Source organism: Yamadazyma tenuis, chromosome 1 (assembly GCF_029203305.1).
Source record: "Yamadazyma tenuis chromosome 1, complete sequence".
Classification (NCBI taxonomy): Eukaryota; Fungi; Ascomycota; class Pichiomycetes; order Serinales; family Debaryomycetaceae; genus Yamadazyma; species Yamadazyma tenuis.
In genome coordinates, this window is record NC_089461.1 from 2,210,905 (window position 1) to 2,230,843 (window position 19,939).

At 46.4% G+C, this 19,939-nt stretch overlaps 11 protein-coding genes across 11 annotated transcripts; 6 read left to right on the forward strand and 5 right to left on the reverse strand. All coding sequences in view use genetic code 12, as the record gives it.

Moving 5' to 3' along the window:
• Positions 1-15: 15 nt before the first annotated feature.
• On the reverse strand, positions 16-1,887 carry PSN45_001077 (uncharacterized protein; the record flags this gene model as incomplete). Its single annotated transcript, XM_006688451.2, has 1 exon — positions 16-1,887. One exon carries the CDS (start codon positions 1,885-1,887, stop codon positions 16-18), a length of 1,872 nt encoding a protein of 623 aa, XP_006688514.1.
• A 101-nt stretch (positions 1,888-1,988) lies between these two features.
• Positions 1,989-2,582, reverse strand: PSN45_001078 (aminoacyl-tRNA hydrolase; the record flags this gene model as incomplete). Its single annotated transcript, XM_006688452.1, has 1 exon — positions 1,989-2,582. One exon carries the CDS (start codon positions 2,580-2,582, stop codon positions 1,989-1,991), a length of 594 nt encoding a protein of 197 aa, XP_006688515.1.
• Positions 2,583-2,695: 113 nt separating this feature from the next.
• PSN45_001079 (peroxiredoxin Ahp1) lies at positions 2,696-3,247 on the reverse strand (the record flags this gene model as incomplete). Its single annotated transcript, XM_006688983.1, has 1 exon — positions 2,696-3,247. The coding sequence occupies one exon, from the start codon at positions 3,245-3,247 to the stop codon at positions 2,696-2,698; it is 552 nt and encodes a 183-aa protein (XP_006689046.1).
• Positions 3,248-3,342: 95 nt separating this feature from the next.
• Positions 3,343-3,897, forward strand: DCP1 (mRNA-decapping enzyme subunit 1; the record flags this gene model as incomplete). Its single annotated transcript, XM_006688985.1, has 1 exon — positions 3,343-3,897. One exon carries the CDS (start codon positions 3,343-3,345, stop codon positions 3,895-3,897), a length of 555 nt encoding a protein of 184 aa, XP_006689048.1.
• Positions 3,898-4,194: 297 nt separating this feature from the next.
• SPT20 (Transcription factor spt20) lies at positions 4,195-6,594 on the forward strand (the record flags this gene model as incomplete). Its single annotated transcript, XM_066157578.1, has 1 exon — positions 4,195-6,594. The coding sequence occupies one exon, from the start codon at positions 4,195-4,197 to the stop codon at positions 6,592-6,594; it is 2,400 nt and encodes a 799-aa protein (XP_066013675.1).
• A 95-nt stretch (positions 6,595-6,689) lies between these two features.
• On the reverse strand, positions 6,690-8,207 carry PSN45_001082 (uncharacterized protein; the record flags this gene model as incomplete). Its single annotated transcript, XM_066157579.1, has 1 exon — positions 6,690-8,207. The coding sequence occupies one exon, from the start codon at positions 8,205-8,207 to the stop codon at positions 6,690-6,692; it is 1,518 nt and encodes a 505-aa protein (XP_066013676.1).
• Positions 8,208-9,090: 883 nt separating this feature from the next.
• On the forward strand, positions 9,091-11,061 carry BRF1 (transcription factor TFIIIB subunit brf1; the record flags this gene model as incomplete). The annotated part of the gene is made up of 1 exon (XM_066157580.1): positions 9,091-11,061. One exon carries the CDS (start codon positions 9,091-9,093, stop codon positions 11,059-11,061), a length of 1,971 nt encoding a protein of 656 aa, XP_066013677.1.
• A 358-nt stretch (positions 11,062-11,419) lies between these two features.
• On the forward strand, positions 11,420-13,636 carry SDA1 (Severe Depolymerization of Actin; the record flags this gene model as incomplete). The annotated part of the gene is made up of 1 exon (XM_066157581.1): positions 11,420-13,636. The coding sequence occupies one exon, from the start codon at positions 11,420-11,422 to the stop codon at positions 13,634-13,636; it is 2,217 nt and encodes a 738-aa protein (XP_066013678.1).
• Positions 13,637-13,986: 350 nt separating this feature from the next.
• HMO1 (high mobility group protein) lies at positions 13,987-14,685 on the reverse strand (the record flags this gene model as incomplete). Its single annotated transcript, XM_006688457.2, has 1 exon — positions 13,987-14,685. The coding sequence occupies one exon, from the start codon at positions 14,683-14,685 to the stop codon at positions 13,987-13,989; it is 699 nt and encodes a 232-aa protein (XP_006688520.1).
• A 680-nt stretch (positions 14,686-15,365) lies between these two features.
• Positions 15,366-16,361, forward strand: MCT1 ([acyl-carrier-protein] S-malonyltransferase; the record flags this gene model as incomplete). Its single annotated transcript, XM_006688458.2, has 1 exon — positions 15,366-16,361. The coding sequence occupies one exon, from the start codon at positions 15,366-15,368 to the stop codon at positions 16,359-16,361; it is 996 nt and encodes a 331-aa protein (XP_006688521.1).
• Positions 16,362-16,883: 522 nt separating this feature from the next.
• ADE3 (tetrahydrofolate synthase) lies at positions 16,884-19,718 on the forward strand (the record flags this gene model as incomplete). The annotated part of the gene is made up of 1 exon (XM_006688459.1): positions 16,884-19,718. The coding sequence occupies one exon, from the start codon at positions 16,884-16,886 to the stop codon at positions 19,716-19,718; it is 2,835 nt and encodes a 944-aa protein (XP_006688522.1).
• Between the last annotated feature and the right edge of the window lie 221 nt (positions 19,719-19,939).

Consider the following 19,939-nt stretch of genomic DNA (forward strand, 5'->3'; position numbering starts at 1 on the left):
GAATCTGTGCTTCTTCTATACCTCCGTAGACACTTCTGTGCCTGCTTCATCCTCAGCCTTACTCTTCTTGACCGCAGGTTCATCGTAAACACTGGCAACCACTTCTGGAGTCAAAGCTGTACCAAAGTCAATCCAGTTATGTTGCCGTTTTTGTCGATACTGTTTCCAAAGTCGGACATTTTTTAAGTCTGGGTCAGTTTGTTCCACCTGCATCGAGTTGTCATCACTAAGACCCCATTCCTTGATATTGACATTATCCAACCCACGCACTGCCTTCATTCTTCGAGATAACTGGGGAGTTACGTAGATATTGAAATACCGTTTTGTTTTCACCGGGAAGAGGCCACCAAACTTTGCCTCACTGGCAGCCAACTCCTCGTCAGAGAGTTTCCGGTTGGACAACAACGGAGCCCCAGTTTTTGGATCTTTGTTGTAGAGTAACCACAGCCACCAGTGTCTTTCCACAGCAACGATATTCTGGAGCAAAAATGAAAAGGACGAGTCGGCGTACCGAAGCTCTTTGACGATGTTGGACCTCAAGGCATAGAAGGTCTTACTGGTTGGCTCATGGGCAGTGTCGTCCACGAGATGTTTGGTTTTGGGAGGTAGGTTTTTGAGAAGCTGTTTCTTTGCATACGAGCTGGCTTCTGCAAAGAACATACTGATGAAGAATATTTGCACCAACACCACTTCTCTGAGTTTGTTGTTGTTGAGGAGATCGTGGGTGAAGTCTTGATCGTCTTTGATGTCTTTCTCCAACGTTTGGGGGTTCTTATTGAACACACTTAACCAATACAACTCGGGAAAATACTCTTTATTGGAATATTTCAGTTTCAAGTACTCCATTTCAGACTCCAGACGAGGAGGTTTCACAACGTACACTTCACGGGGGTGTTGTTTCAAATAGTCGATTTCCAACTTCATCAACCGCTCGTACACGCGGGAAAAGGTGTTGGACATGTCCCTGAAGCTCTTGATTCTGGCAGGTCTTAAGTACGAATGAGGGTCTCGTATGGCCTTGAAGCAGTCGATGATGTCGTAGAGTTGGTTGTCTCTTCTCTTCACAAGGGCCATTTCTGGTACTCCTCTTCCCGACACCGAAAAGTACTTGTTCAAACCAGTGTTATCTTCGGCTCCGAGAAGCTTATTGACAAACACCCGTATTCGGGACTGGAGTCCTTCATTGAAACTGTCCTTTTTGTACGAATCAGTAGAATGAAATTTATCGGTAAGTGGATTGCACACCTCTAATATGGCGATTCTATCACTAGTCACGGCTCTGTTGAAGATGGTGCCATTGATGAGATTGAGGCGAGACTCCATGTAGTACCAGAATACCTCCAATTCTTTGGTGGAGATTATGAATAACGTCTCCAGCACATACGCCGTCAAACGGTGGAATATCTTCTTATAGCTGGAATTTTCGGTACCAAGAAACACCAAAAGGTCCAACAAAATGCTGATTTTGGAGTAATATATAACATTAGATTCAGGCACTTGAACACCACCAAGAGTGACTTTTGGGTCTTCTCGTTTGTGTGAGGATATGATCGCATCAGTATACGATTCTACCGTTTTGATGAATGCATTCAGCAACACAAAGTCCAACGCCCGGGAGTCTAAGCCGTCATTGAAGACGTCTACTTGTTTCTGGATACTCTCTTTTTCATCGTCATTTGTGTCTTGTGGTACAGATAAACGATATTGTTCAACATCTATAGTAAAACTCAGCTGGATGGTTGAAAGCAGATTTTGAAACACTTTGAAATCATATGGGCGAAAAAGAGCATCGTTTGCTGTTTCAGAGTCAAATATCAGCAGAACTATACTGTCAATGGCTGTCTGGCAGGCGGTGATTTGCTCTGAAAACCTGGTTTCTTCAGACATATGTACGACGCTAGCAGGATTTGAAATTCAAAGTTGTGCGAGTTGAAAAATTCTATGTACAGAGCAGATCAAGCCCTAAAGGCAAATGGTTACAATGGGACTCAGATGTCGAAGTTCTTTGAACGGCTCTTCTTCTTATCACTAGTCCGTTTCTTTTGTATGAGCCGTTTTTCCCGGCTCCTTTCCTTGAGTTCTTCCCACTTTTTCTTGTCTTCTTCAGTCATTTCCTCTTCGAAATATGCCACTTTCTTGATTTCTATAAGGAGCTTGTTCAAGCACTCTGTGGTGTTGACATCTCGGTTCCGTGACGTATCACTTTGAATCAAAACACCGCCTGTTTTTGTTTCGTATCGTATCTTATTGGTCTTTAGTTGAGATCTGATGGCTGCGGGAATCCAGTAACAGAACTGTGGATTCAACCATCTGTCAGGAGCCAAGGAAACAGTGGCCTTAGAAGAAGTCTTATTAACCTTCTGCCCACCCGGCCCTGAAGCTCGGCTGTACGCAACCTCAAATTCTTTTATGGGTATACTGGAAGCTGTGAACTGTTGGTGCCATTGTTTGGCTTTGGTTATCTCAGCCTCGGAAAAGGCCTGAGACGAGTAGAAAGCAGCAGGCACGCATCTCCTAGACCAGAGATCCCAGCTGAAAGTATGACGGATCACATTGGGCGTCAGAACAGGTCGTAGAAACATGGTATATGGGAATATGTATTGGACCAGAGATGAGAAAAGTTCTAATGGTTGCGACAGTTTTGATTGCAAATACAATCATGTACTTTAAATTTAACTAACAACAAAATCGTAACCTAGATCTGGGACAAGACCTTAGTTGCTTCAGACACGTCTACAGGAGTGTTTTCAGGTTCAACAAATGCCCCGATGACACTTCCATTTTCAACAGCAAGAGCAAATCTCTTAGATCTTTCGTTACCGAAGAACGCAGAAGCATCGAACTTCAAATCCAACGCATCAACAAATTCACCCTTAGGGTCTGCAAGGAAAGTAACTCCCTCAGGGACGTTGGCGAACGATTTAGACCAAGCATCGACCACAAATGCGTCATTGACAGCCACAAAAAACACTTTGTTGAATCCTTTCCCGGAGAATTTGGAAAAGTTTTCCAAATATCCTGGAATATGGGAAGCAGTACATCCAGGTGAAAAGGCTCCTGGCACTCCGACAATCAAGGCTTTTCCAGACTTGATTTCGTTTGCGAGCACGAATTGATTACCGGGACTTTCCAATGCCAAAGGGATTTGGGGGATTTTATCGCCCACCTTAACCAAGCGAGGAGAGCTAGAACTAAAGAGACGGGTCAATTGACCTTTGGAAGCTTGTCTGGAGATGGAGGAAAACATTCTGTGTGTATTCAACCGGTATGTAGCGGGAAACAATTGCTTTGCCAGTGCGAAAATTTATTCAGGTGGAAACTTCAACTAGAGCAGAACTCCTCATGGCCAAAACTAAAAAGCCTGAATCAGGCCAACAAGAAACATTATCGAGAAAGAAAGCGTTGGAGCTTTATAAAACCACCATTAACTTCAATGTCATCAACAGATATGACCCAGCCGTGAAGAAATTATTATATAACACCTCGTATTGTGTGGTGTACAAGTTTGATGACAGCACTGAACAATGGAATAAGACGGACTATCAGGGCACTTTGACGCTTTATTTGAGGAGTTTCCAAGTGTCACAGCAGAACTTTGAGCCAACCTTGCAAAGTCTTCAAAATTTGTTCTGTTACGGCTTGATACTCTTAAACCGTAATAACCCAGAATGTTTTTCCATTGGGCTATTACCCAACAATGTCACCAAACACTATTTTCCTCGAGGAGTTGACCACAACGGTATCCTGCAAATGGACGTGGAACTCAACGACAACTTGATTATCGTCAAGAGCCTTCTAGGTGATATCTACGGGTTGTGGGTGTTCAATGAAGTGGACAGAATGAAACTTTTCAAGTTGTTACAATTCTGCTTGACCACTGACTCATCCACCCTTTAGTCACAAGCACTCTCCCTTGTGGCATGACCGTTACGTGTATAGAATTCATATATAATACAACCTGAAACCCTGGCTTAACTGCAAAAACATATTTGTAAGAGCGAGCACTCGAAAAACAGAAAAAAATATCGACTCCAGATATAGACGTTATACCTACACGCTCCAATCAATAGAATCCATCGAACTCAATCTAAAATAGACCAAACTTGTGTTCCATCAATCCTAGGCACCTCATAAGTTTTGTTTTCATTGAAGGAATCCCCTTTTTAGTCTATTGTATCGGTGTACCATAAGCGTATGAGTGAGGCTAAAGCACCCAATGGGACCAGTCTGATGGCTCCGAGGAATGGTGCTCCACAAATGAACGGCCTAACGCCCCAACAGCAACAGCAGATGATGTTCATGAAGCAACAGCAACAATTGAAACAAAAACAAGCCAATCCCAAAAACTATGAATTTGCGACCACTTCAGAAGATATCTTGAAGAAGTATGCCAAATATCCTCCATCTTTGACTTTTCACATCTACGAGACGCATTACAAGTTCAACAGCTCGCAGGACTCGACGGTAATCCCCAAGAGCTCGCCCATGGTCAAGGACTTTTTGCATCATCTATTAAAGGAAGAGATCCCACTAGAAATGAGTGAACTAATCAAGGACTTTGCCATCAGATCGTACGATGGATGCCTTATACTACAGGTATACGACCACAGAAACATGGTGGTATCAGGCGGTGCTGTGGCCAGCCCCAAAGAACCTGCTGCCAAACCTGTTTCGAGTGATTCCAACACCACTTCTGCCGCTCAAACCGCTACCACTGCAGACAACACCGCAGACAACACCACCACGAGCACGAGCACCACCACTGTGTCGGAGGCTCCCAAGCCAAAAACATACCGAACTTTGCTACGTCCCACCCAACTTTCGCTATACTTTGACTTGTTGTACCATACGGACTCAGCCTTAACCAAGTTTACCGATCCACTTTCCTTGCAAATGGAATCAGAGATACTCACATTGACAAACAGAAAGTTGGACTTGTCGGTGCCTTTGAACCCATATCAGCAAGATGAGATATTGAGGATTGAAAGCGAATACCCCAAGCGAGTGTGGGACGAAGAGTCTCAGGACTATGAGTTGGTACATCTGCATCGTGAGCTTGTGGAGAAACCCCCAAGAAAACTACATCAGGAGGAAATGGTGCTCCACAAGTCCTCGGATTACGAAGAAATCATGTTCTTATTGTCCAATAAATACAAGAGAACTGACGAATCTGACAGGAAGTTGGTGGTTGTGGGAGGAATGTCTTCACTTGGAGGTTCGGCTCCAACATCTTCGTCTACCACAGGTGCAGCCGTTTCAAACGGTACTGGAACCCCGGCACCTCCTTCAAAGACTGCTGAAGGATCGAGTACTTCAGACTTTGCAATGCGTTCAGAGGTTATTAAGTCTTCTTCGCTTTCTTCAAATATGTCTGCCACCGGCCAGTTTATGAGACTACGGTTCATTGAAGATATTAGAAAGAGAAAAGAGGCCCAGAAGGCCCAAAAGGATGCCACTGTTGCATTACAGGCCCATGGTAGTGGTATCAATACCATCAACCAGAATAACAATATCAACGGTCAAAGTCCCGAGAAGATGATGAATAATAGAGCCTCATCTGCGTCCAACAGCTCCACTCCCCAAATTCCTCAAGCCAACCCTGTTGCCGCTGTTGCAAACCCAAGAGCACAACAGTTACAACAACAACAGGCACAACAACAGGCACAACAACGGCAGCAACAACAACGGCAACAGCAGGTTCAAGCTCAGCAGCAGTTGAGAATGCAACAACAGAGACAGCAAGCTCAACAACAGCTTTCCAACCAAGCTGCCCAGCAGGCCCACATCCAAGCTCAGCAAAAGAGACAAAAGATTTCTCCTCAGGTTAACCAGATGCCCCAGTACAACCAACTGTATCAATCGCCCCAAATGGGTAACTCGCAGCCAGGCTCCAGTATGGGAACTCCAGTGATGGATAGGAGCATTCCTAACCAGAGAATGCAGCAAGTACAACAACAAATACCCATCAATAATCAGAGGCCTAATTCACGAATGGGTCAACAACAAATGCAAATGTCACAAGCCCAGCAGCAGTTCAACCAAGGTGGCCAACAAGGTGTCCAGCAGGTGAATCCCCAAAACCAAGCGATGCGGCAGATGCTTCAGCAGCAACAGCAGCAGTTGTTCCAGAGTATGTTAAGCCCCAGCGACCAGGCTGCATTTAAGCAGGTTCAGGCAAAAGTGAGTGCACTTGTATCGATGGCCAACACGGGAATCGCTCCAAACAAGGCCCGGTTAACTCCTCAGCAACAGCAGGCAGCTCAGCAACAGGCTAAGGCTTTGCAACAAACATTAATTCAGAAGTTTCCCCTTTACTTCCAGAGACTTCGTCAATTGCAAGTCGCTAGACAGAGACAACAGCAACAGCAGCAACAGCAGCAACAACAACAACAGGTTCAACAGATTCAACAAGTCCAACAAGTCCAACAGAGACTGCTGCCTCAGTTTAGTCCCAACATGATGATGAATGGACAGCTGTCAATGAACATACAACTGCCTATGAATGTGCAACTGCCCATGGGCAGCCAACTGCCAATGTACATGGACTTTAATGGAGATGAAGATAGCAGAAAGAAAGGGTATCGTAAGAGGTAGTTCCATAAGTAATCTTGTAATAATAATATATTAACTGTTGACTCAATATCAATAAACATAAACAACAAACCGAAAACCAAAACAAGTAAGCCGCATCACTTTCCTTCCCTAAGAATACCATAAGCGCCCACGGCAACAATTGTAGCCGTCAGGTATAAAGCTGCTTTGGCCGACTCTTTGATAATCGACTTTGCCCAGCTTGACTTGGGTTTTGCCTGAGTAGCTTGGTTGGCACTTATGGGTTTAGTGACTTTACCAGGAGCTTTGGAGGATTTCGTACAAGACAACGTAGGAGGCTTACTGGAAACAAGATGATTAGACTCAACAATATCCTCCTCAATATATTCGTCATCTTCGTCAGCGGTATCCTCTTCGTAGACTTTGTTGTAGAACTGACACAATTCAGACCTACCTTGGCCTGTGGTTTTGGGTCTTCTGGAACAACATTTGATAACACATCCAGTCTCAATGTCAGAATATTCATCATCTTCGTCACCAACTTCTTCTTCGCCTTCTTCATTCTTTCTGGATATATGCTGCAAGTACTCAACTAAAGCATCTTCCTTGTCTTCCTCAAATCTGACGTTCAAGTCTGGTTTGGCTTTTGGAATCATCATTACATACAGATCCTCAGATTCGCAGCCAGAGTCATCTTCTTCGTCCTCATCGTCTTGGTTATTCTTGGATACTTGCTTCAAGTACTCAACCAAAGCATCTTGCTTGTCTTCCTCAAATCTGGTGTCGAAGTCGTAGTTGTTACTCAAGACGTTTTTACTGCCTTTTTGCTTTAAGATGAAGTTGACGTACAGGTCATCGGTTTCACAACCAGAGTCATCGACTTCATCGTCTTCTTCTTCGTCTTCAACTTCTTCATCTTCATCTTCATCTTCATCTTCATCTCTCTCTTCACCCCTGGCATTAGTTCCATCCTGCGACAGGTCATACTCATAGAAGTCCTCAACATCCGACATCTTGCTCTCTCTCTCGTACTCTTCGTCGTCATCCTCAATAACAATCGGAGCAGTATTATCACAGCAGCTAATGTCTTCCTCCGACTCTTGAGCTTCATCGACATCACGAACCTCATCGGAAACATCTAATCCCTCAAAAAGAGTGGCGTCATTAACGCCAAAAGACTTAGATCTGTTTGTATTCTCAATAGGTTCAAACACCACTGAAACAGACAGCTCATCACTAGAACGTTGCACCGAAACCACAAATGGAAGTAACACATCGGGATTATCAAACACTGACAAGGGGACCAAGTCAATATCGATATAGGCGTCTTCATCCAACTTTTGTCTGATGAAATTGTATGGCTTATATATGACAAATCCAACAGAATCGCCATCTTTGATTTCCACTTTGGAACCGAAGTTCACATACTTATTGTTCAAAACGGTTCCGAAACTCGACTCGGTATCCTGAATGTATACCTTGCTGTTTGTGTATGACAAAATTGCATGGTTTTTGGATAATAAGCTGGACTTGAAGAACAAATTATCTGGAGCAGCAGTTCGATTAAAGTCATTGTCAGAAGCTCTTCTCACGGAAACCAAGTCATCGCGATAAAGGGTAATCTTTCTGGTCGTAACACAAGAGGGCTGTGACATAGTTCACACAGAGTAAGTAGTTTACTGTCAGTAGGGGGCTACTTATATTTTGTCTTTGATCTGGATCCGCGCGCAACCACGATAAAGAGTGTGTGTGCGTGTACCGTAGCATTCGACACGAGATTATAAGGGTTGGTGTGTTGGTCGGCCGAAAAGCAGGTAGCGTCTTTCATTTGATAGAGCCACTTAGTTGTACGGCCATTAGCAGCAGACTCAACAATTTTGCTAAAATTTGGGTTGTGCTTTTGTTTTTAAATTACGGATTTAACACTGTCACTTCTTGAGAGACGCACTGATAAGCATCACTCTGCGAGTTTTTCGAATAGGTAATGAAATAGGAAACAAATAGGAAGTGCGAAATCTGCACTGTAAACAGTGTGAATTGTTCCTGGGTGATGCTGGGATCCGTCTCTTTTGGTGTTTTGAATTTTTATGTTCTACAAGTTGATCGGAGGCTTTTAGTGCGGTCGTGCGCCTACCTCAATTATAAAACCTTACAGAAAGTCCCCTTTAAGGTACACTGAAATTGAAGGTTGGGTGGTAGAAGATCTGAAGAGTCATGGGTCGTTTCACCGAAATATGGTGGTCTTTACAGTAAATTATGGACCGGTAGCAGCAAAAATCAGAAATGTCAATACCTATTTTTTGATCTTACAAGCTGCACACGGGCCTGAATGTCCCTGAAAGGATCTACACCATTGATTGATGCCCTATTTATCCCATATGCCCACAATCGTTCTCATTTCGTCTCCCAACCTCCCTTAAACCTATATCTCACTCCCCAGCTTCCATCTCATCTGCGCGCTAAATTCAATCCACAAAAAAACATCTTTGTGTTGTTTTTACTAAAAGCTTTCCAGACTATACACTCAGACAAAAAAACATGGTTTTGCCAGCTAACTTATGTCCCCGATGTGGAGAGCCTTCTTTGGTCTCCGACATCACCACAAACTCGGGGAATTTGACATGTAGTAGTTGTGGAACAGTGGTTCACGAAAACCCTATAGTCAGTGAAGTTTCCTTTGGAGAGAATGCTTCGGGTGGTGCTGTCGTACAAGGTACAATGGTGGGACTGGACCAAGCCCGTGTTCCCATCTCCGGGCGCCAGAACGCAATGGAATCCCGGGATCAGACAATGTTGACAGGTAGGCGTAATATCAAGGATTTGGCGGCTTCTTTAAATATACCAGATTATATTTCCGATGCTGCTCATGGATGGTTCAAGCTAGCATTGAACACCAACTTCGTACAAGGACGGCGGTCGCAGAACGTGACGGCGGCGTGCTTGTACATTGCATGCAGAAAGGAGAAGACGTCACATTTGTTGATTGATTTCAGTTCACGGCTCCAGATCTCTGTGTTTTCCTTGGGTGCCACCTTTTTGAAGATGGTGAGAACGTTGAACATTACCAAGTTGCCGTTGGTGGATCCTTCGTTGTTTATTTCACATTTTGCTGAAAGGTTGAATCTCGATCGGGAAAAGCCTAATAGCACCAACCAGGTGATACTGGATGCCATTAAGATCTCGTTTCGAATGGCCAAAGACTCCATTGTTGAGGGAAGAAGACCGGCTGGTGTGGCTGGTGCGTGTGTAATGATGGCTTTGAGAATGAACGGGTTTCAGAAGGATCCTTCCGAGATTGTGGCCATTGCGCATGTTTCAAGTGACACTCTTCAGGCAAGAATGGACGAATTTAAGAGAACTTCTTCCGGGAAGTTGCGGATCCGGGAGTTCAGAGATAAGAGTGAGCAGGCCGAAGCAGCAATGCCTCCTTCATATACGAGGAATAGAGAACGACTGAAGAAGGCTAATTCAAGGCATCAATTGAGATTGGCCAGTGTGAACCGTGCTTTTGAGTACTTGAAGAACCCACCAACAGCAGTGCCGAAGGATTCTACCGGATCAACACAGAAACCTACTGGTCGACTCGGCTCATTGAACGAATCTGCATCTAAGAAGCCTCGTGTCACAATTCGCCCAGCTGCTGTGAAGCTGATGAAAAAAACAAAGGATATCGCTGCTGCTGAGGGCTCTCTTGTAGAAGTCAGCGAGACGGATAGTCGGTCAGCTACAACTCATCTAGAAACTCTGGCAGACACCCAGCCGCAGGAAACAGATTCACAATATGTCCCACAAAACACAGACTCGACGGTCACAAACTCTCAGGTAACCTCCCTAAACACAGACTCACAGGACGAAGATTACATGGAGTCAAGGGGTGAGGAAACCATTTCGGAAATCAAGGTTGCCAAGGACGCTCCATCGTTTGTTCATGAAATGGCCCTGTTGGGATTCAACCCCGAATTGCTCCAGCATGACTTTGAACGTTACAAAGACATCATAGAAAAAGGATATTCGCTTGACTATCCCGAGCCTGAGCCTACATCTGATTCGGAGACCGCTGATAAAGAAGAAGAGTTCGACCCCAATAAGCCGCAAGGACTCGTCAAGTACTGTAAGCCTTCACTGTACTACTTGGACTTGGTTTCCTCCAGTGCAGATTTAGACGATGTTGAGCTTACTGAGGCAGAGGAAAACTGGTACCTTAATTCGGATGAAATGGCTAAGGCCAAGGAACAGTTGTGGTTAAGTATGAACAAGGACTACTTGCTTGAGCAGGAGAGAAAGAGATTGAAGGCTGAAACCGATGAGTTGACTGGAAACACATCTGGTAAGAAGAAGCGTAGAAAGACGAAGGCTGACCGCGAAAAGGGAATCATTGATGAAACTCTCGAGGCCCTTACGGGTGAACCAAGAACTCCTGCTGACAGTGTTAAGCAAATGATGCAAAGAAAGACATTTTCCAAGAAAATCAACTATGATGCCTTGGACAACTCCGGGTTGTTTTTATAGATAATTATGTATAATGAATGAAATTTAGAAATTCAGAGGTTTGTAAACTTAGGTCCTTCAGCAATAATTATATGTCTAAGACCTTCAAAGATAGAAGACCCCGAAGATTCTTTATTTGCAACAATTGAAGAGACACAGAAAACTTCCAAAGGAACAGGAACAAATCCTAACAAGTGTTTTGCTTGATTAGTGCATACCGTATGTTAGTGACTACAATTATGAAATCTATTGGCAGTGGCTATCCCATAATGGCTCCTGCGGTGGACACATCCACACCACAAACATCTTTTTGTAACAGTTATTTCTACAAAAGTGCGATGCGAAGAATATTTTATCTCATCGCATCTTCTTTATAATCATGGCCAAGAAGAGAAGAGTTGCTATACTCCCCACAAACATCATCTTGCTCCAGAATGTAGTAAAGCGTGATCCCGAGTCGTACCACGAGGAGTTTGTCCAGCAGTTTGCTCACTACGAGTCTTTACGGGATATTTTTTTGACATCTCCAGATTCAAGCAATTTCCAGGAATTTGGGGATCTTGTTGGATTTGTATCTGCCGTATGTAACTGCTACCCTAAAGAGACTGCTAAGTTCCCAGATGATCTTAGGCAGCTTCTTGTTAACAACCACAAAGACCTTTCCCCTGAGTTAAGAGAAAAAATAATTCAGTGTTTGACGATGTTAAGAAACAAAGACATCATCAGCGCCGAATTCTTGATCCAAACCCTCTTCCCGCTCTTGACGGCGTACGGTAGTACGACTGCTGGCCAGCATGCTAAGTCGGTCCGGCACCAGATTTACTCGACGTTGGTTCTGTTGTTGAAAGCCGTCAATATGGGAGCAAAAAACCAGAAAATCAACCGGTCTACACAAGCATTGTTGTTCAACTTGTTAGAGCAACGAGATGCCCAAGGATTATGGGCAACTAAGTTGACCAGAGAATTATGGCGCCGAGGCATTTGGGATGACCTGAGAACGGTTGAACTTATGACTCAAGCTGCTTTACATCCTGAAGCCAAAGTGGCCATAGCAGGAGCCAGATTCTTCTTGGGTGCTGACAAGGAAAGAGAGGAAAACTTCGAAGAGCAGTCCAGTGACGATGACGTTGACATGGGTGCGTTGCGTCACAAGATGCAAATCAACAAGAAAACCAGTAAAAGAGGTAAGCGATTAGAGCAGGCAGTCAAAGCCGTCAAGAAAAAGAACAATAAAAACACCCAAGTGTACTTGAACTTCTCGGCTCTCCACTTACTTAGAGACCCCCAGGGTTTTGCCGAGCTGTTGTTTGATGGCCATTTGAGTGGAAAGAACAGTAATAAATTCGACTTGGACCAAAAAATCGTGTTTATGAACTTGGTTTCGAGGTTGATTGGATCACACAAGCTTACTGTCTTAGGAATTTACTCCTTCTTCATGAAGTACTTGACGCCCAAGCAAAGAAATGTCACACAGATCATGGCAGCAGCTGCCCAGGCCTCCCACGACTTGGTACCACCAGAACAGATTTCGACGGTGGTGAGAAAAATTGCCGACGAGTTCGTTAGTGATGGGGTTTCTGCTGAGGTGGCCCTGGCAGGGTTGAACACCATCAGAGAGATTTTGTCGAGAGCACCATTGGCTATTGATGTCACTTTATTACAGGATTTGGCTGAGTATAGAGGACTGAAAGCTAAGGCCGTGACAAATGCTGCAAGGGGATTGATCACCTTGTACAGAGAAGTAGCACCGGAAATGTTGAAGAGAAAGGACCGTGGTAAAGCTGCGAGTATTGAGATGCAACATACCGAGAAGGCCAAGTTGCCTGAGTTTGGTGTTCAGAATACGGTTACGTCGATACCTGGTATTGAGTTATTGGCCCAGTGGAGAGAAGAACAAGGTCTTGGGACTGAAGATAAGGACGATGATTGGGAGGTCGAGGAGATCGATAGTGACGAGGAAGAGGAAATTGAGGAGATCGAAGGTGACTGGGTTACGGTTGAGTCTGACAAGGAATATGATGTGAGTGATTCTGAGGATGACAAGGAAGAGGACCAAAAAGAAGAAGAGGAGGCGGACTCGGACGACTCGGAGATTGAGCTTTCTAATGATGAAAGTGATGCTGAGGATGCTTCTGGTAAGAATGCTGCTGATGATGACTCTGAACCCCCAACAAAGAAACAAAAGCTCACTAATGAGCAGGCCATGAACGCGATCCTCACCAGTAAAGTGTTGACTCCCGCTGACTTTGCCAAGTTGGATGAGTTGCAGATGGAAGCCGGAGTTCAAAAGCACATGGGAATCAAGACAGATGACACTGTGGATGGAGACTCGTTGGTTGGAACCGTCAAGTTCAAGCAGACCAAGGAAGAAAGACTTGAGCATGTTAAGGAAGGTAGAGAAGGCCGTGAAAAGTTTGGATCGAGAAAGGGTAGAAGAGACGCACCACACTCGACTACCAACAAGGAGAAGGCTAGAAAGAAGAACTTTGTTATGATGATCCACAAGAGAAGTGTGCAAGGTAAACAGAAGATGTCATTGAGAGACAGGCAAAAGGTGTTGAAAGCACATATCACGAAGCAGAAGCGGAAGAGTTAGGTCAGTAGTTAATTATAGCCCTAAATGATATAGCAGATGACGATAGCAATGCACATATAACACTGAATAGCGCAAGAAGAAGTATCGCCCTACTGCTATTTTTGCAGCCATTCGCACCAACCGATTGGTCCATACACCCATAGAATCCATAAACCACAAAAACCCAAGCCACAAACATAACTCAACATATCTACACGATAATGAACACACAACAAGGGGATACCCTTTCGGTTCTCTCACTAAATCACATATATTCAATAATACTACAGTACTGAAGCAGTAAGTTAATAGGTTACAAACATTAATACAACCGCGGCCGGGAATTAAAACGATACAAGAAACAAAACGTCTTACTTCTTGGACGACTTCTTCTTCTTCTCACTCTTGTCCTTCTCCTTGTCCTCGTGCTTTCTCTTCTTCTTCTTGTCCTTCTTTTCCTTCTTCTCTGGGATTTCTACCTCGACCTCGCTTTCTGAGGACGAAGAGTCTGAAGAGTCTGACAGTTCTACAACCACATCTTTAGGCAACTCAATTGGAATCTCGGGCAATGGAGGCTTGATACCGTTCTTCTCAGCAATGTAGATTTCCTTTTGCTTTTGGTACACCTTCAATTCCAGCTGATACTTCTTTTGCCAGGTGGACTTCTCAGCCTCAGACAACTTGCTCCAACGTTCTTTGACATAGGCGTTCATCTCAATAGCCGACAATGGAGGGAGACCATTGGCTTTACGCTCGTCACGGATTTGCTCTCTAATGTGGAATGAGTATGCAAAATACATCGTGAGAGGCTTCTTGGGTGCGTTAGGGTCCTTTTCTGGCTTCTTCTTCTTTTCAGGTTTCTTGGAGTCAGCGCCGCCGTTCACATCAATGTACGACACCAAGACATTAACGGCCTTGGAAAGGCTGTTTAAGGAGTCGACATTACCGGTGTTACCTTCGTGGGAAGCTTTATATAAGTTGGCGGTAGCGGCAGCGGCATCTTGGGCTGCTTTAGATAATTCGAATAACGAGGCCACCAAGGCGTCTCTGGCAGCTTTAACTTCAGACATTCGTTCAGGACAGTACGTTCTTTCAGGTCAACTAGGGTTGTGGTGGCAGCTATTACAAAAATGGTGCCAACTATAAAAACACTTTAGAAGAGCTGGTTGTTGTGGAAGGAAAAAAAACAAATGGACGAAAACAACAATTGGGGGGACGGGGCCTTAGCGCGAGTGGTGGTGTTTGCGACATTTATTTTGCTGACGACGACGGGGAGTGCACCGGCGCACGAGGGGACGCACCTGGCGCAAAAAATAATAGTAGGCCGAACCGGACCCACACTTTGTGCGCAAACCGGTGCGACCCGTCCAGCCACATGGGAGGGAAAATGCCCATGTCCTGCAAAAAAGAAATTTCGCGGTACCTGGGGACGGCTCTCGTCCCAGCAATTGGTGTGGACCCACCAGGTCAAGCCCATATGCCCCCTCTGCGGTCCAGCGGCGCGGGCTCATGGGTAGTCGTCATGGGAGGATGCCGCGGGAGTCTAGATTCTCACACCTGCCCAAGCGGGCCAATGGGAAGTTCGAGCCACGTCCACGCGTCTGCCACTGCCTGCCCGACCATTGCGACATTATTCTGGCCGTGCATCACATGACTTCCCTGGGCCCCTACCGCTAGTAGCTCTTCAGCGCGACAGCATCTAGCTTGATCTGTTGCAAAACCATCATCACTACACTCATTAGCACCCACAATGTTTGCGATAACATGTCCTGGCCAAGGATTCATTCGAGCATCCCTCATGTCGCCCTACGCACAGTATGGCCGCATTCTAAGTCCCATTTGTGCTGCTGTCGACGAGTCACTTCAAGCTTCTTTCTCTCAACAGTTAAATGATAACAATGAACAGTTCCTCCGCAAGACTTCCAACGCCCAGCCCGCGATGCTTATGGCCACTGTTGCTGTGGCAGAGATATTACGGTCCCATTACGGGCTTGATTTTGTGCTGCGAGCTACCGCCATTTGTGGCCACTCTTTGGGCGAGTATACCGCCATGGTGTTGAACGGAACTCTCGATGTAGGCACCGCGGCCCGCCTCGTGCGACGTCGAGGAGAGCTCATGGAGAATCTCCGCCTACAGGATTATACGATGGTGGCAGCGTTGATTCGACCTGAATTCCTTGATTTGGTGGTAGAAACATGTACAGCTGCTAGAGTACTAGCCAACGTCAATTCGCATAAACAAGTGGTTCTATCCGGTCCAGAGTCTACGGTGAGCAATGTTTTGGTGAGGCTTAATGCCCAGCGGCGCGTGGTAGTGCGTACCGTCAAACTACCGGTGGAAATTCCGTTTCACCATGAGGTTTTAGGTCAGATTGAGACTCCGTTGCGCGAGCTCGCGGCAGAATTGGTCGATGGCTTTGCCCCAGCTGCCGCCAGGCCCGCGCCCGTTCCGGCGCCCGCAGTAGTGTGCAATCTCACGGGCGCGGTGACTCTCCCCACGGAGGTGGTAAACACCGTTATTTCTGCCAACAGCCGGCCTGTGCAATGGGTCAAAACGATGGATACGCTCGCGCTATTGGGAGTAAAGACCCTAGTAAACTTTGGTCCAGGACAGGTTCTTCAGGGTATAAACCAACTGTTTCCGTTTAAAAACGTATCGGCAGATTTGCTCAACGCGGCAGAGATGGACCAGCTTGCGGCGGTGTACGAGACCGCGGTAGTCGGCATACTGCCTGGAACTAAATAAAGAACCAGGTGCAGAAAAGATGTCTACAACGATTAGATTCGCATCGGATTGGTTGAACTGTCACAGCTCCCTTCCTGGTTGTACCTTCTTTTGGAGACTCGCACTAATAATTGCAGCTATCACGGCTGCGAAAAGAACAAACCGGTTATTTAACTGCAAAGTCATCCAAGCACCAACACAAACCTGGTAAATGATGTTTTATGTATATTCCTCGTGGCAAGATTCATACCCCAAAGCCCGAATAATAACTAGCTTCCTGGCTGCCATCGCTAAATTGGTTCCCCAAACCACATTTCACACCCACACTAAATACACATCCCGGTCCCCCCCTCCATCTGCATCTTCATCGTTCCCATGTGTCTCCGTGTACTCTCAGCCCCTCGTCACCAGCCTCGTCCCGTTTTTCCCAAAACTGTTCTCTTCACTCTTCACCCATCACCACCAAAATGACTCTTTTCCTGACTCCGCGCCCACGCATAAAAGCGTCCAACATCGCACATTTTTTCAATAACCTCCAACCAAATGGCACAATTAATCGACGGAAAGGCGATTGCCGCCGGCATCCGCCACCAGATCCACGAACAGATCGACATTCTCCAGGCTAAGCACGCCGACTTTGTCCCCAAGTTATCGATCATCCAGGTCGGAGAACGTGAGGACTCATCCACCTACGTGAGAATGAAGTTGAAGGCCGCTAAAGAAGCCAACATCGACTGTGAAATCATCAACCTTCCTGGCGACGTCACGCAGTTCGAGTTGTTGAGCCACATCGATTCCTTGAACGCAGACATCTCCGTCGACGGGATTTTGGTCCAGTTGCCATTGCCAGATCATATTGACGAGACGGCTGTCACCGCTGCCGTTGCAGCTGATAAAGACGTTGATGGATTCGGACCTTTCAACGTAGGCGAGTTGAACAAAAAGGGCGGGCGCCCTCACTTTGTGCCTTGCACCCCCAAGGGAGTGTTGCAGTTGTTGCAGGCCTCGGGCGTCAAGGTTGACGGTGCTAATGCGGTGGTGTTGGGCCGCAGTGATATTGTGGGTAAGCCCATGGCCAACTTGTTGACCGACTCCAATGCCACCGTGTCGGTGTTGCACTCGCACACACCGATAGAGGAGATTGCCAAGTACGTGTCGCACGCCGACATCGTGGTGGCAGCCATTGGCCAACCTCACTTTGTCCAGGGTCTGTGGTTAAAACCCGGTGCGGTTGTAATTGACGTTGGTACCAACTTCATTGCAGATGCCTCCAAGAAGTCAGGTTCACGCATGGTGGGCGACTGTGACCCCTCGTGTGCCAATGCCGCCAGCTTGATCACCCCGGTACCTGGTGGAGTCGGTCCTATGACTGTTGCATCCTTATTGGATAACGTGGTGGAGGCTGCAAAGTCGCACTACACCAAAAACACCGTTACTCCCAAGTTCACCAACCCATTGAAGTTGGACTTGCTCAAGCCGGTGCCGCTGGACTATGAGATTTCTCGTGCCCAAGAACCCAAGAAAATCACCCATGTGGCATCGGAAGCAGGGATTTTGGACCTGGAATTGGAACCTTTTGGCAGCTACAAGGCTAAAGTGTCGTTGGACCTTTTGAAACGGTTGAAAAACAAGGATAACGGGAAGTACGTGCTTGTGACCGGTATCACCCCCACTCCATTGGGAGAAGGAAAGTCCACCACCACCGTGGGATTGGCCCAGGCGTTGGGGGCTCATCTCCAGAAGAATGTTTTTGCCAACGTCCGTCAGCCCAGTATGGGACCCACCTTTGGTATCAAAGGTGGTGCTGCCGGTGGGGGATACTCCCAGGTGATCCCCATGGATGAGTTCAACATGCATGTCACTGGAGATATCCATGCCATCACCATGGCCAACAACTTGTTGGCAGCAGCCATCGACACCAGAATGTTCCACGAAACCACCCAGAAAGATGCTCCCTTGTACCGTAGATTGGTGCCGGCCAAGAAAGGTGTTAGAACCTTCCCCTTGTGCATGTTGAAGAGATTGCAGAAGTTGGGCATCAACAAGACCAACCCAGACGATTTGACTCCCGAAGAAGTGTCCAAGTTTGTGCGTTTGGACATCGACCCTGACACCATCACCTGGAGAAGAGTGGTGGACTGTAACGATCGGTTTTTGAGAGGAATCACCGTTGGTGAAGCTCCTAGTGAAAAAGGTATGACCAGACACACTGGATTCGACATCACGGTGGCTTCTGAGTGTATGGCCATCTTGGCTTTGGCCAACTCGTTGGAAGATATGAGAACCAGATTGGGTAACATGGTGGTTGCATCTTCCAGGTCCGGTGAACCCGTCACCTGTGAAGATATTGGGTGTGCTGGTGCCTTGACAGCCTTGTTGAAGGATGCCATCAAGCCCAACATCATGCAGACGTTGGAAGGAACCCCTGTGTTTGTGCACGCTGGTCCTTTTGCCAACATCTCCATCGGAGCCTCTTCCATATTGGCCGACAAAATGGCCTTGAAGTTGGCCGGTACTTCTCGTGACTTGAGTGCTGAGGAAAAACTGCAACAAGAAGGTTATGTTGTCACCGAAGCTGGGTTCGACTTCACCATGGGAGGTGAACGGTTCATTAACATCAAGTGCCGGTCTTCTGGCTTGGTGCCCGATTGTATTGTGATTGTGGCCACCGTTAGAGCCTTAAAGGTCCACGGTGGTGGTCCTGAAGTCAAGGCCGGTGCGCCCTTGGCTGCTGCCTACACCCAGGAGAACTGTGACTTGTTGAGAGTCGGATGCTCCAACTTGGGTAAGCATATTTCCAATGCTCGTGCCTACGGTTTGCCAGTGGTGGTGGCCATCAACAAGATGTCGTCTGATACTGACAAGGAACATGAAATCATCAAAGAAGAGGCTCTTCGTGCCGGTGCCATGGATGCCATTGTCTCCAACCACTGGGAAGAAGGTGGTAAGGGTGCCGTAGACTTGGCCCATGGTGTTATTGCTGCTTGTAACTCTCCCGACAAGAACTTTAGATTCTTGTACGACACGGCTCCTAGCGTCGAGGAAAAAATTGCCACCATTGCCAGGGAGATGTACGGTGCTGCCGACGTGGAGTTCTCCCCCGAGGCCCAAAAGAAAATCGATACCTACACCAAACAGGGATTCGGTAACTTGCCCATTTGTATTGCCAAAACCCAATATTCCTTGTCCCACGACGCAGCCTTGAAGGGAGTCCCCACGGGATTCACTTTCCCCATTAGAGACGTGCGTGCCTCCATCGGAGCCGGGTACTTGTATGCATTGGCAGCCGAGATCCAGACGATTCCCGGGTTACCTACGCACTGTGGATTCATGAATGTGGAAGTTAATGAAGACGGAGAAATCGACGGGTTGTTTTAAACCCCGAGCCCGTCCCGTTTGTCGAGTTCAACCTTACGATGCTAACGATAACTTCAATCCCCACCCATAGATGTTTCCGGGGTTTCAACAACATAGTAATATATACAAATATTTTTAGGTGCGCCCACGACTATCCCGTCCTTTTCGATCCCAGTTCCACCTCGTTCGGTCTCGCGCTCGATCGGATAACCCTGAAAGTTTTTCTATCGTCTTTTACCAAC